This window comes from Neoarius graeffei, chromosome 3 (genome assembly GCF_027579695.1).
Source record: "Neoarius graeffei isolate fNeoGra1 chromosome 3, fNeoGra1.pri, whole genome shotgun sequence".
Taxonomy (NCBI): domain Eukaryota; kingdom Metazoa; phylum Chordata; class Actinopteri; order Siluriformes; family Ariidae; genus Neoarius; species Neoarius graeffei.
In genome coordinates, this window is record NC_083571.1 from 69,764,708 (window position 1) to 69,782,872 (window position 18,165).

Sequence of the window (18,165 nt, forward strand, 5' to 3'; positions counted from 1 at the left end):
TGTCTCAGTGTGTTCAGTCTACACACTCACTACATGCTTTCCTCTCACCAATGTCCATGTACATTTGATAGAAAACAGCTTTTTCAGATGGATTTAGTGGAGACGAGGTTTAAAATTCTCTCCTGTGTGTTTGATTCAATTACATTTACAAGATGTGGAGAAAAACCTGGAGAGAATAATTTCAGTCAAGTTCATTAGAAAATTTATGACTTTATAATATTACAGATGTTACATTTTAGAAATGGTGAGCTCATTCAAAGTTTTAGACAATCTGCATCTGGAGCTTTATTCTGTAAAAAGATTCATTTGGGTCACAACATGAACAGTGAGTTTAGATCAGACAGAATAATCCCTTCTTTCATCCTTTCGAGATGGCACAGGCCTTGTGTAAAATATTCAGCTGGTGATTTTTGCAGTATCAAGCCATCACCACTTCCCCTTTACTGTGTGTGAGACAGAGAGCTGAACACTGAGAACCAACCACAAACCTCTCCACCAACTAGAACAACGGTCACAGTTTTGTTTTGTTTTCTTTTCTCTGTTCATAGTGAATCACTTTTTCTGTGTGTTTGGAGGTTGTGTAAAGGTAGTAGAAAAATAAACTTGTCAGTATTTATCTCAAAATGTGAGGGACCTGAACACTTGTGAAAGCGAAAAGCACGACTCAGCTCTGTAGATTTGTGTCCCGTCGGTTGGATTCAGGTTTAAATGTGAATCTTGAAAACAGATACAAGATTTTTTTCTGCATTTTGGAGAAATAAGTCAGTTGAAATGTTGCTTGTCCTGATGATATAATGAGAGAGTGTGTGAGATGACAAGACAAACACAAGTTTCAACACCGACAAAACCAGTTCAGACAGGAATCAGTCAGACTCTGGAATCTACTTCCTGTAATATGATCGTGAAAACTTTAATTCCCATTAAACCGAATGTACATGATGTAAACATATCAGTGGTTTCCAGAATACGGAGATCATTTGTGACCAAAGCAAAAGAAGGATGATTGAATTATGAGAGTCTCTTCATCACTGAATACAGCACGAAGGATTTCTGCTCTTGATCATCATCCGTTATTCTCGAATCTTCTTCCTGTCAGAGACAACAGTATATTTCAGTCTCTGAATCAGGGGGAGATTTTATCACTCCTGTGGAACTCATGTGATTTTCCGTTAATGCTAAAACCACGGAAACATTTCACCTCATGATAATTTTCAACAGTTTTACTGAGATGTTTACCTTTTTAACTCTCTCTGCACTGCGAGCTGTAAATTCCACCTCAGTGTAAGTCAGTTCCCAAAGTTTTTTCAGAAACTAAAGATATATTCATGTTAATAAGCAGGGTAAAATGGAAAAAAAACATATCTATACTAAAGAACAAAAACAGAACGATCAGTTTCTTGCCTTCTTGTGTTTTCTCTTTAGCCAAACCCACACAGGGATGGATATTAATAACAGGAAAACTCCAGTAGATATCAGGGCAGGGAGCAGTGAATAGGAACGATCAGCTTGTCCTGAGAACAATACGATATCATCATAAACATCGAAAAACAAATCTCCACATACATATAAAAGCTCTCTGTATTCTTTCATTTTTGGGGGACTTGTGAATAAAGATTGTGAACTTACGAGGTTCCTGTCTTTCTTCGCGATTCACCCCAGAGCTCTGGGTGACACGAGGGGGCTGATCTGCGAGATGGTGATCGTTCCGGTTGGGGCAAGAGAAAACGCAACTTGCACGGGAAATGTGTGAACATTCTATGAAGAAGATGGCGAGTGTTGAGTGTAACAATACGATAGCGTCTCTGAAAGAAGTTCCCTTTAGTCGTCGTACCAATGAGGAGAAAACGGTAATCAAACAGCTAGGACCTCCTAGACCGAATTTAAACATCAAGCAAGTGTCTACGAAGGGGGAGAAGACCTACTCAAGAGGTTTTAACAAGAACTGGTACCACTGGAAAACTTGGCTAGCTGGCTGTGATGTAGTCAATGCTCTTTTTTGCTACCCTTGCGTTCTCTTCCACCCTGGAAGTAGCACAGCAGACGGTACAGTGATATCTGATATTTGAATTTACTAGGCAAAAGTTGTTTGTGTGTGTGTTTTATCAATGGCAGTTTAACATTGCCATGTTTTTGTTTTGCCAATGGCAGTTTAACATTGCCATGCTTGGAATATTTCAGTAGCCTCAAGTTCTCTCTGACTTGGTGTAAATTAAGCATATTTTCAGTTTTTATATATTGTACAGTATATGTGTTCATTGGAGCCAGCAGCACCTTACCTTTTTTCCAACTTGTTAAGCCAAGTTGCACTGACTACAAAACCTTGTGTAACCTTGTGTGTATATAGCTAAATAACTAATGCCTTTTGTGTTCATTGACATGCTTGTAATACTTTAAATTTCCTTTTAAGGCATGGCTTTCTGTAGGAATTCTTGGGAAAAAAAACTGCAGAATTTATTTAGAATTATTTGTTGTTAAAATGGTGCAATTCCATATAAAAAAACACATAATTAAGCTGCACACGTTTGTTTGATGGTTATGCCTTTCATCTTTTTCAAAACTTAAATAAACACTTGTTTTGGATTTATATCCTGCCACTTTAATTGCATTCTTTAGAATTGAAGAAATTAGAATATGTTTATAATTAAGAATTTGTGTCTACTTATTATAGAATACTGGAATAATATGAGAAAATAAATGAGTAATGTAATATTAATTGATTGTGATGTTTTGCTTTGAAGGCTTCACAATGAATCTTCCTTAGTTTTAGCCTGGCAAGCCAGACTAAATGTGAATATTTGCCACTCGTAGGCAAAAATATTTTTGGCCGCTAGGCGGGTGGGTCTAATTTACTAGGCTACCTTAGTTTGCCACCTTTAACTTGTTCAGTGTTGCCACCTAGTGGAGAGAAGAGATATTGTCTATATTGATATCTGAATTTACCAGGCAAAAACAAGTTCGGCCAATTGATTTGCTACCTAGGTCAATTTACTTCAGTCCTGTGGACATTTACGGTCCGTGTAGACATAACAGGGGAAAATTGCCCCCCCTGAAAAAAAATTCAGGAGCCGCCACTGGTACAGCATATATATTTAATTTAAAAAAACCACTTAAATTTGGTGCACAAGTTTTAATTTTCTTGTTGTTTTATGAAATCAACACAGGGTCTAAATTATACATACAGTGTCAAAAATGTACATATGCACTCACTTAGATTATTAGTTCAGAGGTGTTGAAACTTCCAAAATGTCTCTTATCTTGCCAAGGGCAAGGTCTCTTAACTTTCTGTTCGTGATTATGATTGACTACAGCTGGTAGTTTCTCTGTGCCTTCATAAAAAGGGTTTGTTTACAGCACTCATTGGCTTGACCAACACACAGTCTTCTTCTTCTTCTTTTGGCTGCTCCCAATTAGGGGTCGCTACAGCAGATCTTTTGTCTCCATTGCTCCCTGTCTTCCGCATGCTTCTCTACCACACCTGCCACTTTCATGTCCTCTCTCATCACATCCATGTATCTCCTCTTTGGCCTTCCTCATTTTCGTGTGCCTAGTAGCTCTATCCCCAACATTCTCCTTCCAACATGCTCTGCATCTCTTCTCAGGATATGCCCATATCATCTCAGTCTCATCTCTCTTAGCTTAATTCCCAAGCTCTCCACATGTGCTGTCCCTCTTATGTGCTCGTTCCTTATCCTGTCCAACCTTGTCACTCCCATCACAAACCTTAACATCCTCAACTCCACCACCTCCAACTTTGCCTCCTGTCTCTTCATTAAGGGTACTGTCTCCAATCCAGACATCATAAAATGGGAAAATCCGAGAAGATCAGTGCAGTTCTGAGAAAGAGGATCACAGATATACACAACTCCAGAATGTCTCTTGGAGCCATGTCTAAACACCTGCAAATTAGATCAGTTCAAACAATTGTATCCAAGTTATTGTGAGGTGTAGTCACTTTGCCGAGCCACTTTGCTTCAAGAAAACCCAAAGTGTCACCCTCAGCAGAAAGGAAATTGGTTTGAATGGTCAGGAACAACCTGGGAACCACCAGGGCACAGCCCTGCCATGAATTGGGAGCTGAAGGATCACTGTCTACATTTCAGGTCACCATGGACTAAGAGGCTGCTATCCAAGAAATGACGTCCTGCTCCAAAATTGACACCTTCAATCTTAACTAAAGTTTAAAGCTGAACACACGGACAAAGAAAAAGCCTTCTGGAGGATAGCTGTATGGTCAGATGAGACAAAGATTGAGGTGTTTGGCCACAATGACCCCCATGTACAGAGGGACACTGTACCAGCTGTTGGTGGTGGAAGGATCATCATGCTCTGGGGCTGTTTTGCTGCCAGTGGAACTGATTCATTGAACAAAGTGGATGGAATAATGAAGAAGAATGACTACCTCAGAATTCTTCAGGATAAACCATCAGTAACTTGGACATGACTTGGGACTTGGGAGTTACAACAAGAAAATGATCCCAAACAGGCATCAGAGCTGGTTGTGGAGGATAAAGCAGGCTAACATTAAGCTTAAAACAAGTCCTGACTTCAATCCTATTGAAAATATATGGAGCGTGCTTTAAGTCGAGTCCATGCCAAGAAAAAAAATTAATTGAACTCTACCAAACCTACCATGAAGAGTCATGAAATACCCAACAAAAATTCTGCCAAAAGCTTGTTCATTGGAAACAAAAATGTTTGGTCAAGGTGAATCTTGCAAAGAGACATTTTACCCAAATATTAGGTGTGTTGTATGGTAGCCTGGGCCCGCCCATCCTAAGTGTGACGCAACACGAGGGCCTGTTGCGAGCTTAGTCTGGCCAGGCAAGCTATCTACAGCTCTTCCAAGCTCCCGAAAAATCGGGAACCAATCAACTTTGAGCATCTCCAACGGCCCTGGGTAGAGGCGTGTTCAAGACACTGACGTAGTAGAACTGTGACCGGAAGCCATAGATTGTTTACAGAATCTATGCCGGAAGCACTTCATTCACGCTTCCACATCTATTATGCCTAGATGCTGTATTGAAAGCATTCAACGGGAAATTCTCATTGAAAATGGAGCAAAGAGCAGCCCTGGAGGTATTTATTGAAAGGAAGGACGTTTTTGCCTTGCTCCCGACCGGCTTCAGTAAGAGTTTAATCTACCAGTTAGCCCTGTTGCGTCGCATATGTCAGAGGAAAGAGTGATGTGATTGGTTTAAGCTTCGTCACAGCCTTTTCTGGCTTCGAGCAGTAGCAAACTGAGGCATTTCAGGGAGGCGGGTCAACCACGGGCTCTGGGAAATGGTTGGGCTTAATATCTTGGCCAGACCAATAGCTCGTAGAGCTTTGTCGCATTAGCCAGACTAGTTGTATGGATATTTTTGACCTTGTATGTATAATTTTGACCCTGTGTTGTGTTCAGAAACCCCAAAGAAAATTAAAACTTGTGCATCAAATTCCAGTGCTTTTTTTTTAGTTAAAGATGTATGCTGGACAATCATTCTGCCACAAAAAAAGAACAGTTCAAAGAAATTACTGAAAGCCCAAATATTGCCATAATATTCATATCCAAGATGACATTCATGTCACTGTATGTAAAATTATGACCACAACTGTACAACAGAAAGAAAAGCTTCTTAACTGCTCAAACAGCTAAATACTCTCCAGAATCCAGGTGATATACAGACATAAAATATGAGAGTTTATTCAGAAAAAAAAGAAAGAAAAAAAAAAGAAAAAAGAAAGAAAAGACCCTGCCATTGTCAGGCGATACACAAACAGGATGTGGGAGTCAATATCAGAAAGCAAAGTCCAAAACCCAGAATCTGCAGAACAAAAACAAAGGCTGGGTGAAGTCAGAAAACTGAAGTCCTGAAATACTGAGCTGTGAGACTGAAGTGATTGTGAGCAGGTGAGTGCAAACAGTATCAGGAGACTGTGAGCGGTGAAGTGCAGGATGGGTTTTGTAGTCCATGGTGGCCATATTTGAAGGCCACTGTGAATTCTGGGAAGTGGAGACTTGCGTGTAAGCAGGTGCAGACGTGACAAAAACATGTATTCATTATTTTTATTCACTGTTACAATTCCTGCTACACTGTTACGATTCGACTGTCGGTGGTGTAGTGGTTAGCGCTGTCACCTCACAGCAAGAAGGTCCGGGTTCGAGCCCCGTGGCCGGCAAGGGCCTTTCTGTGCGGAGTTTGCATGTTCTTCCTGTGTACGCGTGGGTTTCCTCCGGGTGCTCCGGTTTCCCCCACAGTCCAAAGACATGCAGGTTAGGTTAGGTTAACCGGTGACTCTAAATTGACTGTAGGTGTGAGTGTGAATGGTTGTCTGTGTCTATGTGTCAGCCCTGTGATGACCTGGTGACTTGTCCAGGGTGTACCCCACGTTTCGCCCATTGTAAAGGATTTATTCTTGACCAAGAAGGCATTAATTTATTTTTGTGACCCTCTGTTCAGCTAGAACAAGTATTTTTGTTTAAAATTCCATTACTATTGTAAGAACATATTGCCCTGTGTTATCAAGAATAGGCTGTGCATAATATTGATATCTTTGATATCTGTCTGAACATTCTATCAGAACATTCTGCTTGTTGATATGAAATGGAACATTCTGCTTAGGGCGGCACGGTGGTGTAGTGGTTAGCGCTGTCGCCTCACAGCAAGAAGGTCCTGGGTTCGAACCCCGGGTCCGGCGAGGGCCTTTCTGTGCGGAGTTTGCATGTTCTCCCCGTGTCCGCGTGGGTTTCCTCCGGGTGCTCCGGTTTCCCCCACAGTCCAAAGACATGCAGGTTAGGTTAACTGGTGACTCTAAATTGACCGTAGGTGTGAATGTGAGTGTGAATGGTTGTCTGTGTCTATGTGTCAGCCCTGTGATGACCTGGCGACTTGTCCAGGGTGTACCCCGCCTTTCGCCCGTAGTCAGCTGGGATAGGCTCCAGCTTGCCTGCGACCCTGTAGAGGGATAAAGCGGCTAGAGATAATGAGATGAGACATTCTGCTTATTGATATGAAATGTGTAAGAACATTTCAAGGTCTACCCACACTCTCACACATACTCACACACACACACACTGTTAGGACTGGGACTGTTTTGGCCTCTAGAGGCCGCTGTTATTTCCATCTTGTCATGTTTGTTTTGGGCTTTAGAGGCCGCCACTGTGTTTTTATGTTTGTCTTCATTGCCTGTTTCCTACCCCGCCCTGTTCCTTAATTAGTGTGTGTATATATACCCCTCTGTTTGTTCCCTTGTCATGGAGTCTTTTTCCTATGCTATGCTTGTTAGTGCTAGTTCCCTCTAGTCCATGGTCCTTGCCTGTGTCTTTGTGGTTTTTGTACTTTGCTTTCTTTTTGGACCTTTTTGAATTTTGTTTTTACCATTTTTGAGATCTTCTGAGCATTTGCATTTTTGCCTTTTCTTTTCTTATTTTTGGACTTTGAACTTTTGGATATTTTTTATTTTCCCTTTATCTTCTGAGCTTTTGGATTACTTTTGTTTTTTGCCGTGGATTGTACATTTTGTAAATAAACTTTTTGATACTTTTCTACTTCCGCCTCATGCCTCTGCACTTGAGTCATCCCCCTGGTGGCCTAGTGGGGGTTTGCTGGGTTATTACACCAGCGAACCAGGTTCGAATCCCAGCAAAACCCTAACACGCACTTACTCACATACAGCCTTCACACACACCACATACATATAAAAGTTATCTGTATTCTTTTGTTTTTGGGGGACTTGTGAATAAAGATTGTGAACTTATGGGGTTCCTGTCTTTCTTTGCGATTCACCCCAGAGCTCTGGATGACACGAGGGGACCGATCTGCAAGATGGTGATCATTCCGGTTGGGGCAAGAGGAAGAGATGGTGAATCTCTGACCTAACACCCGTAGTCAGCTGGGATAGGCTCCAGCTTGCCTGCAACCCTGTAAAAAAACCCTCAGATGGTTTTTCCTGTGTGCTCACTGCCTGATATTGTGCATGAGGCATACGCTCTTCCTTTTTCCTTGGCTCAGGCAGCTGAGTTGTATGCTCTCACGCATGCCTGTATTTTGTTTCAGGGCAAGGATGTCACAATCTACACAGACTCTCGTTACGCCTTTGGTGTGGCTCATGATTTTGGGAAGATTTGGCAGTCTCGAGGCTTCCACACCACAGACGGGAAGCCCATTTCTCATTTCGTTCTTAGAATGGCAAATCGACTTCACACATATGCCTCCCTGTGGGCCATTTAAATATCTCCTGGTGATTGTGGACAAATTCTCGAAATGGGTAGAAGCTTTTCGCTGTTCTCAAGAGAACACGAAGGTAGTTACTTGTATTCTGGCAAAAGAAATAATACCTCGTTATGGGGTTCCAGACGCCATAGACTCAGACAAAGGTACCCCTTTTACCTCGAAAGTCACACAAAACCTTTGCAAGTATCTCTCACTAAACTGGCATTTTCACATTCTGTACCACCCTCAATCCTCTGGTATCGTAGAACGTACTAATCAAACATTGAAAGACAAACTAACTAAGGCCATGCAGACCACAGGTTCAAAAAAAATTGGGTAGACTTATTGCTAGCCACTCTGGCTGAAATTCATATGACACCAAGACCTAGCCTAGGGGGATACTCCCCCTACGAAATTATTTTTGGAAGACCTTTCCCTCTCCCCTGGAAGAAGGGAACTCTGGCTCCGGGTACCTCTGATTTGAAAACACACATGGATGAGTATTCTGCAGCCCTTACAGATAAGTTGCATAAAATTTGTACCAAGGTCAATAGTACAACCCCGATTCCAAAAAAGTTGGGACAAAGTACAAATTGTAAATAAAAATGGAACGCAATAATTTACAAGTCTCAAACTGATATTGCATTCATAATAGAACATAGACAACATATCAAATGTTGAAAGTGAGACAGTTTGAAATTTCATGCCAAATATTGGCTCATTTGAAATTTCATGACAAACGCATCTCAAAAAAGTTGGGACAGGGGCAATAAGAGGCTGGAAAAGTTAAAGGTACAAAAAAGGAACAGCTGGAGGACCAAATTGCAACTCATTAGGTCAATTGGCAATAGGTCATTAACATGACTGGGTATAAAAAGAGCATCTTGGAGTGGCAGCGGCTCTCAGAAGTAAAGATGGGAAGAGGATCACCAATCCCCCTAATTCTGCCCCGACAAATAGTGGAACAATATCAGAAAGGAGTTTGACAGTGTAAAGAGTTTGAACATATCATCATCTACAGTGCATAATATCATCAAAAGATTCAGAGAATCTGGAAGGATCTCTGTGCGTAAGGGTCAAGGCCGGAAAACCATACTGGGTGCCCGTGATCTTCGGGCCCTTAGATGGCACTGCATCACATACAGGCATGCTTCTGTATTGGAAATCACAAAATGGGCTCAGGAATATTTCCAGAGAACATTATCTGTGAACACAATTCACCGTGCCATCCGCTGTTGCCAGCTAAAACTCTATAGTTCAAAGAAGAAGCCGTATCTAAACATGATCCAGAAGCACAGATGTCTTCTCTGGGCCAAGGCTCATTTAAAATGGACTGTGGCAAAGTGGAAAACTGTTCTGTGGTCAGACGAATCAAAATTTGAAGTTCTTTATGGAAATCAGGGACGCCGTGTCATTCGGACTAAAGAGGAGAAGGACGACCCAAGTTGTTCTCAGTGCTCAGTTCAGAAGCCTGCATCTCTGATGGTATGGGGTTGCATTAGTGTGTGTGGCACGGGCAGCTTACACATCTGGAAAGACACCATCAATGCTGAAAGGTATATCCAGGTTCTAGAGCAACATTTGCTCCCATCCAGACGACGTCTCTTTCAGGGAAGACCTTGCATTTTCCAACATGACAATGCCAAACCACATACTGCATCAATTACAGCATCATGGCTGCGTAGAAGAAGGGTCTGGGTACTGAACTGGCCAGCCTGCAGTCCAGATCTTTAACCCATAGAAAACATTTGGCACATCATAAAACGGAAGATACGACAAAAAAGACCTAAGACAGTTGAGCAACTAGAATCCTACATTAGACAAGAATGGGTTAACATTCCTATCCCTAAACTTGAGCAACTTGTCTCCTCAGTCCCCAGACATTTACAGACTGTTGTAAAGAGAAAAGGGGATGTCTCACAGTGGTAAACATGGCCTTGTCCCAACTTTTTTGAGATGTGGTGTTGTCATGAAATTTAAAATCACCTAATTTTTCTCTTTAAATGATCCATTTTCTCAGTTTAAACATTTGATATGTCATCTATGTTCTATTCTGAATAAAATATGGAATTTTGAAACTTCCACATCATTGCATTCCGTTTTTATTTACAATTTGTACTTTGTCCCAACTTTTTTGGAATCGGGGTTGTACAATATAGTCTCCACCAGCAGCACCCACACACCCTTTTCATGTGGGAGACAAGGTGCTGGTGCGACTTTTTAAACGATTTGGACAATTGGGAGAACCTAGATATAGTGGGCCTGCAGAAATAGTCACCATTACTCGTACTGCTGTTTTAACTTACCTTTTTCCACAGTGGATCCATGCCACGCTATTGAAGAAGGCCCCATAACAAAGCTGTGTTACAATGACAAGTTTGCTATTAACGTTTTCTCTGTGTCCCTCTCTAGTCTCTCTCCTCTCTAAACTCTGTACAGGGACTAAGTAGGAGCTGAGGATCTTCAGATCACTTCCTGCAAGAAGCCGTGAACAAAGAGGGGAAGAGATCTCGCGCCCCGTTTGGGACCAATCACCCTCACTACAACCATGAAAGTCCTCATCATGAGCTTCGTGACCACTCTACTGCTGCTCGGAGCAGGGTTACCCACTCGAGCTGGCCCTCGAGACAACATCTTTTGGCAATTTGCTAACTGGACTGCACGAGCGCACACGAATGAAAGTTATGTCTGTCATCTGATGCCGCCTTCTAGTATTATTACACGTCGACCTTTGCCTTCTATGCTCTGAAGCTCTGTGGCAGCAATGTTAAATCAGATCTCTTCAGTATCTAGCACGGAAACCCCTGCCATTGTCTTACAGGACTCTGTTCTCACTACTCTGCAGGTCGATATGCCCTCTAATTTCATTTTCCCTCACTGTTTTAGAACAAATTATTCTGAAGGAAGTAGCGTGTATTTGAGACAAATTCCTAATTCTTGATGTAATCACATATATGATCAGAATACTGGGGTGTGATACTAGTCGTAATCTAGTATCAAAGAGGGGAATTGTAAAGGATTTATTCTTGACCAAGAAGGCATTAATTTATTTTTGTGACCCTCTGTTCAGCTAGAACCAGTATTTTTGTTTAAAATTCCATTACTATCGTAAGAACATATTGCCCTGTGTTATCAGGAATAGGCTGCGTGTAATATTGATATCTTTGATATCTGTCTGAAAATTCTATCAGAACATTCTGCTTATTGATATGAAATGGAACATTCTGCTTATTGATATGAAACGTGTAAGAACATTCCAAGGTCTACACACACACACACACACACATATGCAGCCTTCATACACACACACACACACACACACCACATACATATAAAAGCTCTCTGTATTCTTTCATTTTTGGGGGACTTGTGAATAAAGATTGTGAACTTACGAGGTTCCTGTCTTTCTTCGCGATTCACCCCAGAGCTCTGGGTGACACGAGGGGGCTGATCTGCGAGATGGTGATCGTTCCGGTTGGGGCAAGAGAAAGAGACGGTGAATCTCTGACCTAACACCCGTAGTCAGCTGGGATAGGCTCCAGCTTGCCTGCAACCCTGTAGAACAGGATAAAGTGGCTAGAGATGATGAGATGAGATTCGACTGACTGTATTCCTACAAGTTTGTATCTCATGACTCTTGTACCTCATGTACCCTTGGGCTCTGACTGAATATTTTTGTAATTCTGAAGTGATGAGACTGAACATGAACAGGAAGGAGAAAAGAAACACTTTTACTCACCATAAACACTGACACTGAAAGTCCTAGATGAGAGATGTTCAGTAAGAACTTGTAATAAATAAACTCCAGAAAGGTTTCTGCTGATGTTCCTGATGGTTAAAGCTCCACTGATTCTATCCAGCTGCAGTCGCTCTTTAAATCTCTCACTGATTTCTGTCACAGTTTCTCCTTTAAACACCTGACTGATCAGTATCTTTCTCTCTGCTTTCTCAGGCCCATAGAAACACTGAATCTGAGCATCACTCTGAATTCCAGTTATCCCAGTATGGAGAGTTATAGTGGTTCCTTCGACTTCCTGCAATGTGACCGTCTCTTCTCCAGCTGCACACAGTAAACCTGCATCACAGATTCAGCTTCAGATTCATCTTTACACTCACAGACTACACTGTGGATCAGATGATTATTATTATTATTATTATACACTAAAGTGGTTCTCAGCCTTTTTTCAGCAATGGAACCTCCACAACAGACTAAAAATCCACTTTCACCTTTATGATGAACTTATTTGATAAAACTATATTTACAGCTACAGTTTCTTCTGTTGTGAAGGAAAGACTCAAACTTACAGCGCAGCAGGAGAAGAGTCCTGATTTCTACTGAAATATTCAGCAGCATGTTTGTTCAGTTGTCCTCAGAGTCTTTATCAGTGAAGAACATTGTGTTCAGCGCCGTTCTGTTGCTGCTGTACACAATGTTCCCTTACTGTTAGCTCAGCGTCTTTACTGTCCCACATTCATCAGAGCGCTGGGCGGACGTCCTGTCTCAGTGTGTTCAGTCTCTACACGCTCACTACATGCTTTCCTCTCACCAATGTCCATGTACATTTGATAGAAAAAGGCTTTTTCAGATGGATTCAGTGGAGGCGAGGTTTAAAATTCTCTCCTGTGTGTTTGATTCAATTACATTTGCAAGATGTGGAGAAAAACCTGGAGAGAATAATTTCAGTCGAGTTCATGAGAAAATTTATGACTTTATAATATTACAGATGTTACATTTTAGAAATAGTGAGCTCATTCAAAGTTTTAGATGATCTGCATCTGGAGATTTATTCTGTAAAAGATTCATTTGGGTCACAGCATGAACAGTGAGTTTAGATCAGACAGAATAATCCCTTCTTTCATCCTTTCAAGACGTCACAGGCCTTGTGTAAAATATTCAGATGGAGATTTTTGCAGTATCAGGCCATCACCACTTCCCCTTTACTGTGTGAGAGATGGAGAGCTGAACACTGAGAACCAACCACAAACCTCTCCACCAACTAGAACAATGGTCACGATTTGTTTTCTTTTCTCTGTTCATCGTGAAACACTTTTTCTTTGTGTTTGGAGGTTGTGCATTACAGATGGTGGAAGATAGGAACCCTGAACACGTGTCAGAATTTATTTGAAAAATTTTGGTGTTTGTTAAAGCAAAAAACACGACTCAGCTCTGTAGATTTGTGTCCCGTCAGCTGGGATTCAGCTTTAAATGTGAATCTGTATCAAATTACCCAAGCAGTTTACAGGTCAAATAGTGAATCAACAGCAACAGAAAACTATTGGAACTTCGCTCATGAAAAATAAATTCACTTCCATTTTATTTGTATCGTGATTTTAACTCTCGACCTGGTTATAAAGCAGCTTTACAGAAATCTTGATGTAGAATGAGATTCTTATGCAGCAGCAGCTCCATCAGTGAACTGACAACCTGCACTGTGCACAAAACTCTTCAGTGACACTGCTGTTTGGGACGACGGGAAAATGGTGGAGAAACTGTTTCTACGGCTCCAGAAAACGGAGGTGAACATTTTAGCACAATTATTGCTGTGTTTTCACCTTTCCTCGCCAACAGAATAAACTGGACCTGGAAATGTAAAGTTGTAGAAAAAAGTTATTATATAATAAGCGGCAAAGTTTTTGTTTATCTTATTCTAACCGCCATTTCTCAATGGATCTTTACCAAATTTGGCAAGTAGGTCTGGGGATGACCCAGAATTTTGCAGCAATAAGCAAAATTCATGTAAGGGCCCCAGGGAGGTCCCTGGGGGCACAATATCCACCCACCCCCTCCCTCAATGCCTTTCATGTTACATTTATCAACACAAACTCTTGACAGATCTTCACTAAATTTGGCATGTAGGTACAGGAGATAGCCAGAATTTGGCAAAACTCAGAAATTCCATAGTTGGGCCCCAGGGGTTCCCCGGTGGGCCCCTGGGTGGTGGATGTTTGGATTTTTGTTTGTCGTGAGTTAAAATATTGTATATCACATACTAAAAAAATTACATCTGAGCTTCACCCCCCACAACCTGGGCAAAGCCCGGCGAACCTGCTAGTTCATGATAAAGGTGAAAGCAGACAATTCATAAAACCACAGAATTTTTTTAAGAACATAAGAACTGTGAAGAACTTCATTTGAATCTTTGTATGCTGGATGTAATGAATTTTCCTTGAATCTGACGGAGCCAATGCTGTGAGTGCAGGATGGACCTGTTTTCTGTCATTGTTCTGTTTTTGTTGAGATGGAGAAAGCGTGCTGAAAAGCACAGAATGATAAAACGCAGGTCTGGAGCTGGGCTAAAATTCATCCTGCCTCCTGAGTCTTCTTCCACACCCTCACACACCAAGGTTCTACTTACTGCTTTGTGAAATCACAATCACATCATTTTCCACAATGTTGAGATCAAATGCTGGGTTTTTATTTTCTAATGTGGAGCTAATCTCTGAATAAACTGGAGAATATCCTCAGAAATATGATACAAGGTACAGCAGAGCTGCAGGACATAATAATGTGTGTTCCAGAACATATCAGATTCAGTGGTTCAATCAACCAGAGAAAGGAGATGAAGAGATGCTGATCAGTCAGGTGTTTAAAGGAGAAACTGTTACAGAAATCAGTGAGAGATTTAAAGAGCGACTGCAGCTGGACAGAATCAGTGGAGCTTTAACCATCAGGAACATCAGCAGAAACCTTTCTGGAGTTTATTTATTCCACATCATCGCTGATGGTTTCTCATCTCGGACTTTCATTGCCAGTGTTTACGATGAGTAAGTGTTTCGTGTCTCCTTCAGTCTCATAACTTCCTGAATCAAAAAGTCCAGTTCAAGCTGTTTGGAGTCAATCTGCATCAGGAACATCATTTACAGATGAATCTGCCCTGAAATAATCATTTTTACACCACAGCGCGGGCGGCACGGTGGTGTAGTGGTTAGTGCTGTCGCCTCACAGCAAGAAGGTCCTGGGTTCGAGCCCCGTGGCCGGCGAGGGCCTTTCTGTGCGGAGTTTGCATGTTCTCCCCGTGTCCGCGTGGGTTTCCTCCGGGTGCTCCGGTTTCCCCCACAGTCCAAAGACATGCAGGTTAGGTTAACTGGTGACTCTAAATTGACCGTAGGTGTGAATGTGAGTGTGAATGGTTGTCTGTGTCTATGTGTCAGCCCTGTGATGACCTGGCGACTTGTCCAGGGTGTACCCCGCCTTTCGCCCGTAGTCAGCTGGGATAGGCTCCAGCTTGCCTGCGACCCTGTAGAAGGATAAAGCGGCTAGAGATAATGAGATGAAAACAAAAGCTGCCTAAAGTTTCCACTCGAGGCATCAAATGTGTCGCAGCAGCGCCTGAGTCAGTGGAGACGGCTGAATCTCTCTGTCAAACATTTACACTGATTAAAAAAATGACTGAAATTATTTAATTCAGCATCGGTTTCATGTGATTGAACTGAGTGAATATGAACACCCTTTGTTTTTGTCCCTCCATCATTGGGTTCCTGGTGTTGTGAGACTAACATTCGCTGCTGTGCCGTTATACTGCACTGTTCATTTTCATCCTGCACTCATTTCTTCACATCAGCACCAACATCCTCAGGAGATTTTATAACCTCACTGAATCACATCTATAGGACATGAACTGATCCCATTCACTCGACATCACTGAACCATGGAATTAGTAATTCAAATGAAACTGAGGTGGAAAAAGAACCAGGAACTCACAAAACAAACCAACATTTAGACAAAACACTGACAGGGAAACAAACAACTAATGAGAGAAACTAATCAGGTGAAACCCAGTTCAGGTTCCCAAACACAGCAACTCATCCAGACAAGAAAAGAAGAAGCTGAAAAAGAGAGATGGCGCCCTCTCGTGGTCTGGGGGAGATTGTCCGTGGTGGACAGAACAACTTCCCACAGACCCACAGCCAAGACACGCCTTCCAGGGGTGGAGCCAGGAAGAAGTTTTTCACCTCAGTTGTCAAAAAAAAAAAAAGTAATTTGCCAATAATATACTTGAACTGTTTGACACCAACCACTGATTTACTCTAACTGAAGTAATTTTCTGGATCATTACATTTACTGAAGTGAATTATTACTCCAGGAGCAGAACTTTTCCTCGACTCTGTTTCATCCTCTTTCCTCCACTGCAGCCTCACATTTAATCCTGATATGAAGCATCTTTTAATTTTCTGGACTAAATACAGTGAGATGAGCTAAAAGCAGGCATTCAGAGTATTCATCTGCATTTCATTGTGAGGTTATTAAAAAGTAAAATTAAAATTGGTCCTTGAAAGGTCATGGACTGAGTGTGTGGTTATGTACGGAGACAACACAGGAGCAGAGAGAAGAACAAACTGAGCTTGGATCTAATTACACTTTGTGATGAGAACGAGTGAAAATATAAAATGTACTCACCATAAACACTGACACTGAAAGTCCTGGATGAGAGACGTCCAGTAAGAACGTGTAATAAATAAACTCCAGAAAGGTTTCTGCTGATGTTCCTGATGGTTAAAGCTCCACTGATTCTGTCCAGCTGCAGTCGCTCTTTAAATCTCTCACTGATTTCTGTCACAGTTTCTCCTTTAAACACCTGACTGATCAATATCTTTTCCTCTGCTTTCTCAGGTCCATAAAGCCACAGAATCTGAGCATCACTCTGAATTCCAGTTATCCCAGTATGGAGAGTTATAGTGGTTCCTTCCACTTCCTGCAGTGTGACTGTCTCGTCTCCAGCTGCACACAGTAAACCTGCATCACAGATTCAGCTTCAGATTCATCTTTACACTCACAGACTACACTGTGGATCAGATTATTATTATTATTATTATTATTATTATTATTATGCACTAACATGGTTCCCAGGCTTTTTTCAGCCATGGAACCTCCACAACAGACTAAAAATCCACTTTCACCTTCTTCATGATGAACTTCTTTGATAAAACTATATTTACAGCTACAGTTTCTTCTGTTGTGAAGGAAAGACACAAACTTACAGCACAGCAGGAGAAGAGTCCTGAGAGTCCTGATTTCTACTGAAATATTCAGCAGCATGTTTGTTCAGTTGTCCTCAGAGACTTTATCAGTGAAGAATGTTGTGTTCAGTGGCATTCTGTTGCTGCTGTACACAATGTTCCCTTACTGTTAGCTCGGCGTATTTACTGTCCCACATTCATCAGAGTGCTGGGCGGACATCCTGTCTCAATGTGTTCAGTCTCTACATGCTCACTACATGCTTTCCTCTCACCAATGTCCATGTACATTTGATAGAAAACAGCTTTTTCAGATGGATTTAGTGGAGACGAGGTTTAAAATTCTCTCCTGTGTGTTTGATTCAATTACATTTACAAGATGTGGCGAAAACCCTGGAGAGAATAATTTCAGTCGAGTTCATGAGAGAATTTATGACTGTATAATTTTACAGATGTTACATTTTAGAAATAGTGAGCTCATTCAAAGTTTTAGACGATCTACATCTGGAGATTTATTCTGTAAAAAGAATCATTTGCGTCACAACATGAACAGTGAGTTTAGGTCGGACAGAATAATCCCTTCTTTCATCCTTTCGAGGTGTCACAGGCCTTGTGTAAAATATTCAGATGGTGATTTTTGCAGTATCAGGCCTACACCACTTCCCCTTTACTGTGTGTGAGACGGAGAACTGAACACTGAGAACCAACCACAAACCTCTCCACCAACTAGAACAACGGTCATGGTTTTGTTTTTTCTTTTCCCTGTTCACAGCTAATAACTTTTTCTGTGTTTGGAAGTTGTGTACAGATCGTAGAAAAATAAACTTGTCAGTATTTATCTCAAACATTGAGGGACCTGAACACTTGTGAAAGTGAAAAGCACGACTCAGCTCTGTAGATTTGTGTCCCATCGGTTGGATTCAGGGTTAAATATGAATCTTGAAATCAGATGCAAGATTTTTTTCTGCATTTTGGAGAAATAAGTCAGTTTAAATGTTGCTGCTCCTGATGATATAAT

At 41.5% G+C, this 18,165-nt stretch overlaps 1 protein-coding gene across 1 annotated transcript; it reads right to left on the reverse strand.

Annotated features, from left to right (window-relative positions):
- Positions 1-278: 278 nt before the first annotated feature.
- LOC132882592 (uncharacterized) lies at positions 279-17,432 on the reverse strand. Its single transcript, XM_060915682.1, has 7 exons — positions 17,338-17,432; positions 17,091-17,143; positions 16,591-16,926; positions 1,627-1,755; positions 1,402-1,511; positions 1,237-1,311; positions 279-1,089 (listed from the first exon to the last, which is right to left on the reverse strand). The coding sequence occupies exons 1-7, from the start codon at positions 17,430-17,432 to the stop codon at positions 1,009-1,011; spliced, it is 879 nt and encodes a 292-aa protein (XP_060771665.1). The 3' UTR covers positions 279-1,008.
- Positions 17,433-18,165: the final 733 nt, after the last annotated feature.

Bases quoted from the DNA above. Each gene is read 5' to 3' on its own strand.
- LOC132882592 (XM_060915682.1), bottom strand. From the start codon at position 17,432: ATGGACATTGGTGAGAGGAAAGCATGTAGTGAGCATGTAGAGACTGAA. The intron at 16,927-17,090 runs GTGAAAGTGGAT...TCTGTGATGCAG, and splicing joins AGAAGTTCATCATGAAGAAG to GTTTACTGTGTGCAGCTGGA. The intron at 1,756-16,590 runs GTGAGTACATTT...TCTTCTTCATAG, and splicing joins TTTCAGTGTCAGTGTTTATG to AATGTTCACACATTTCCCGT.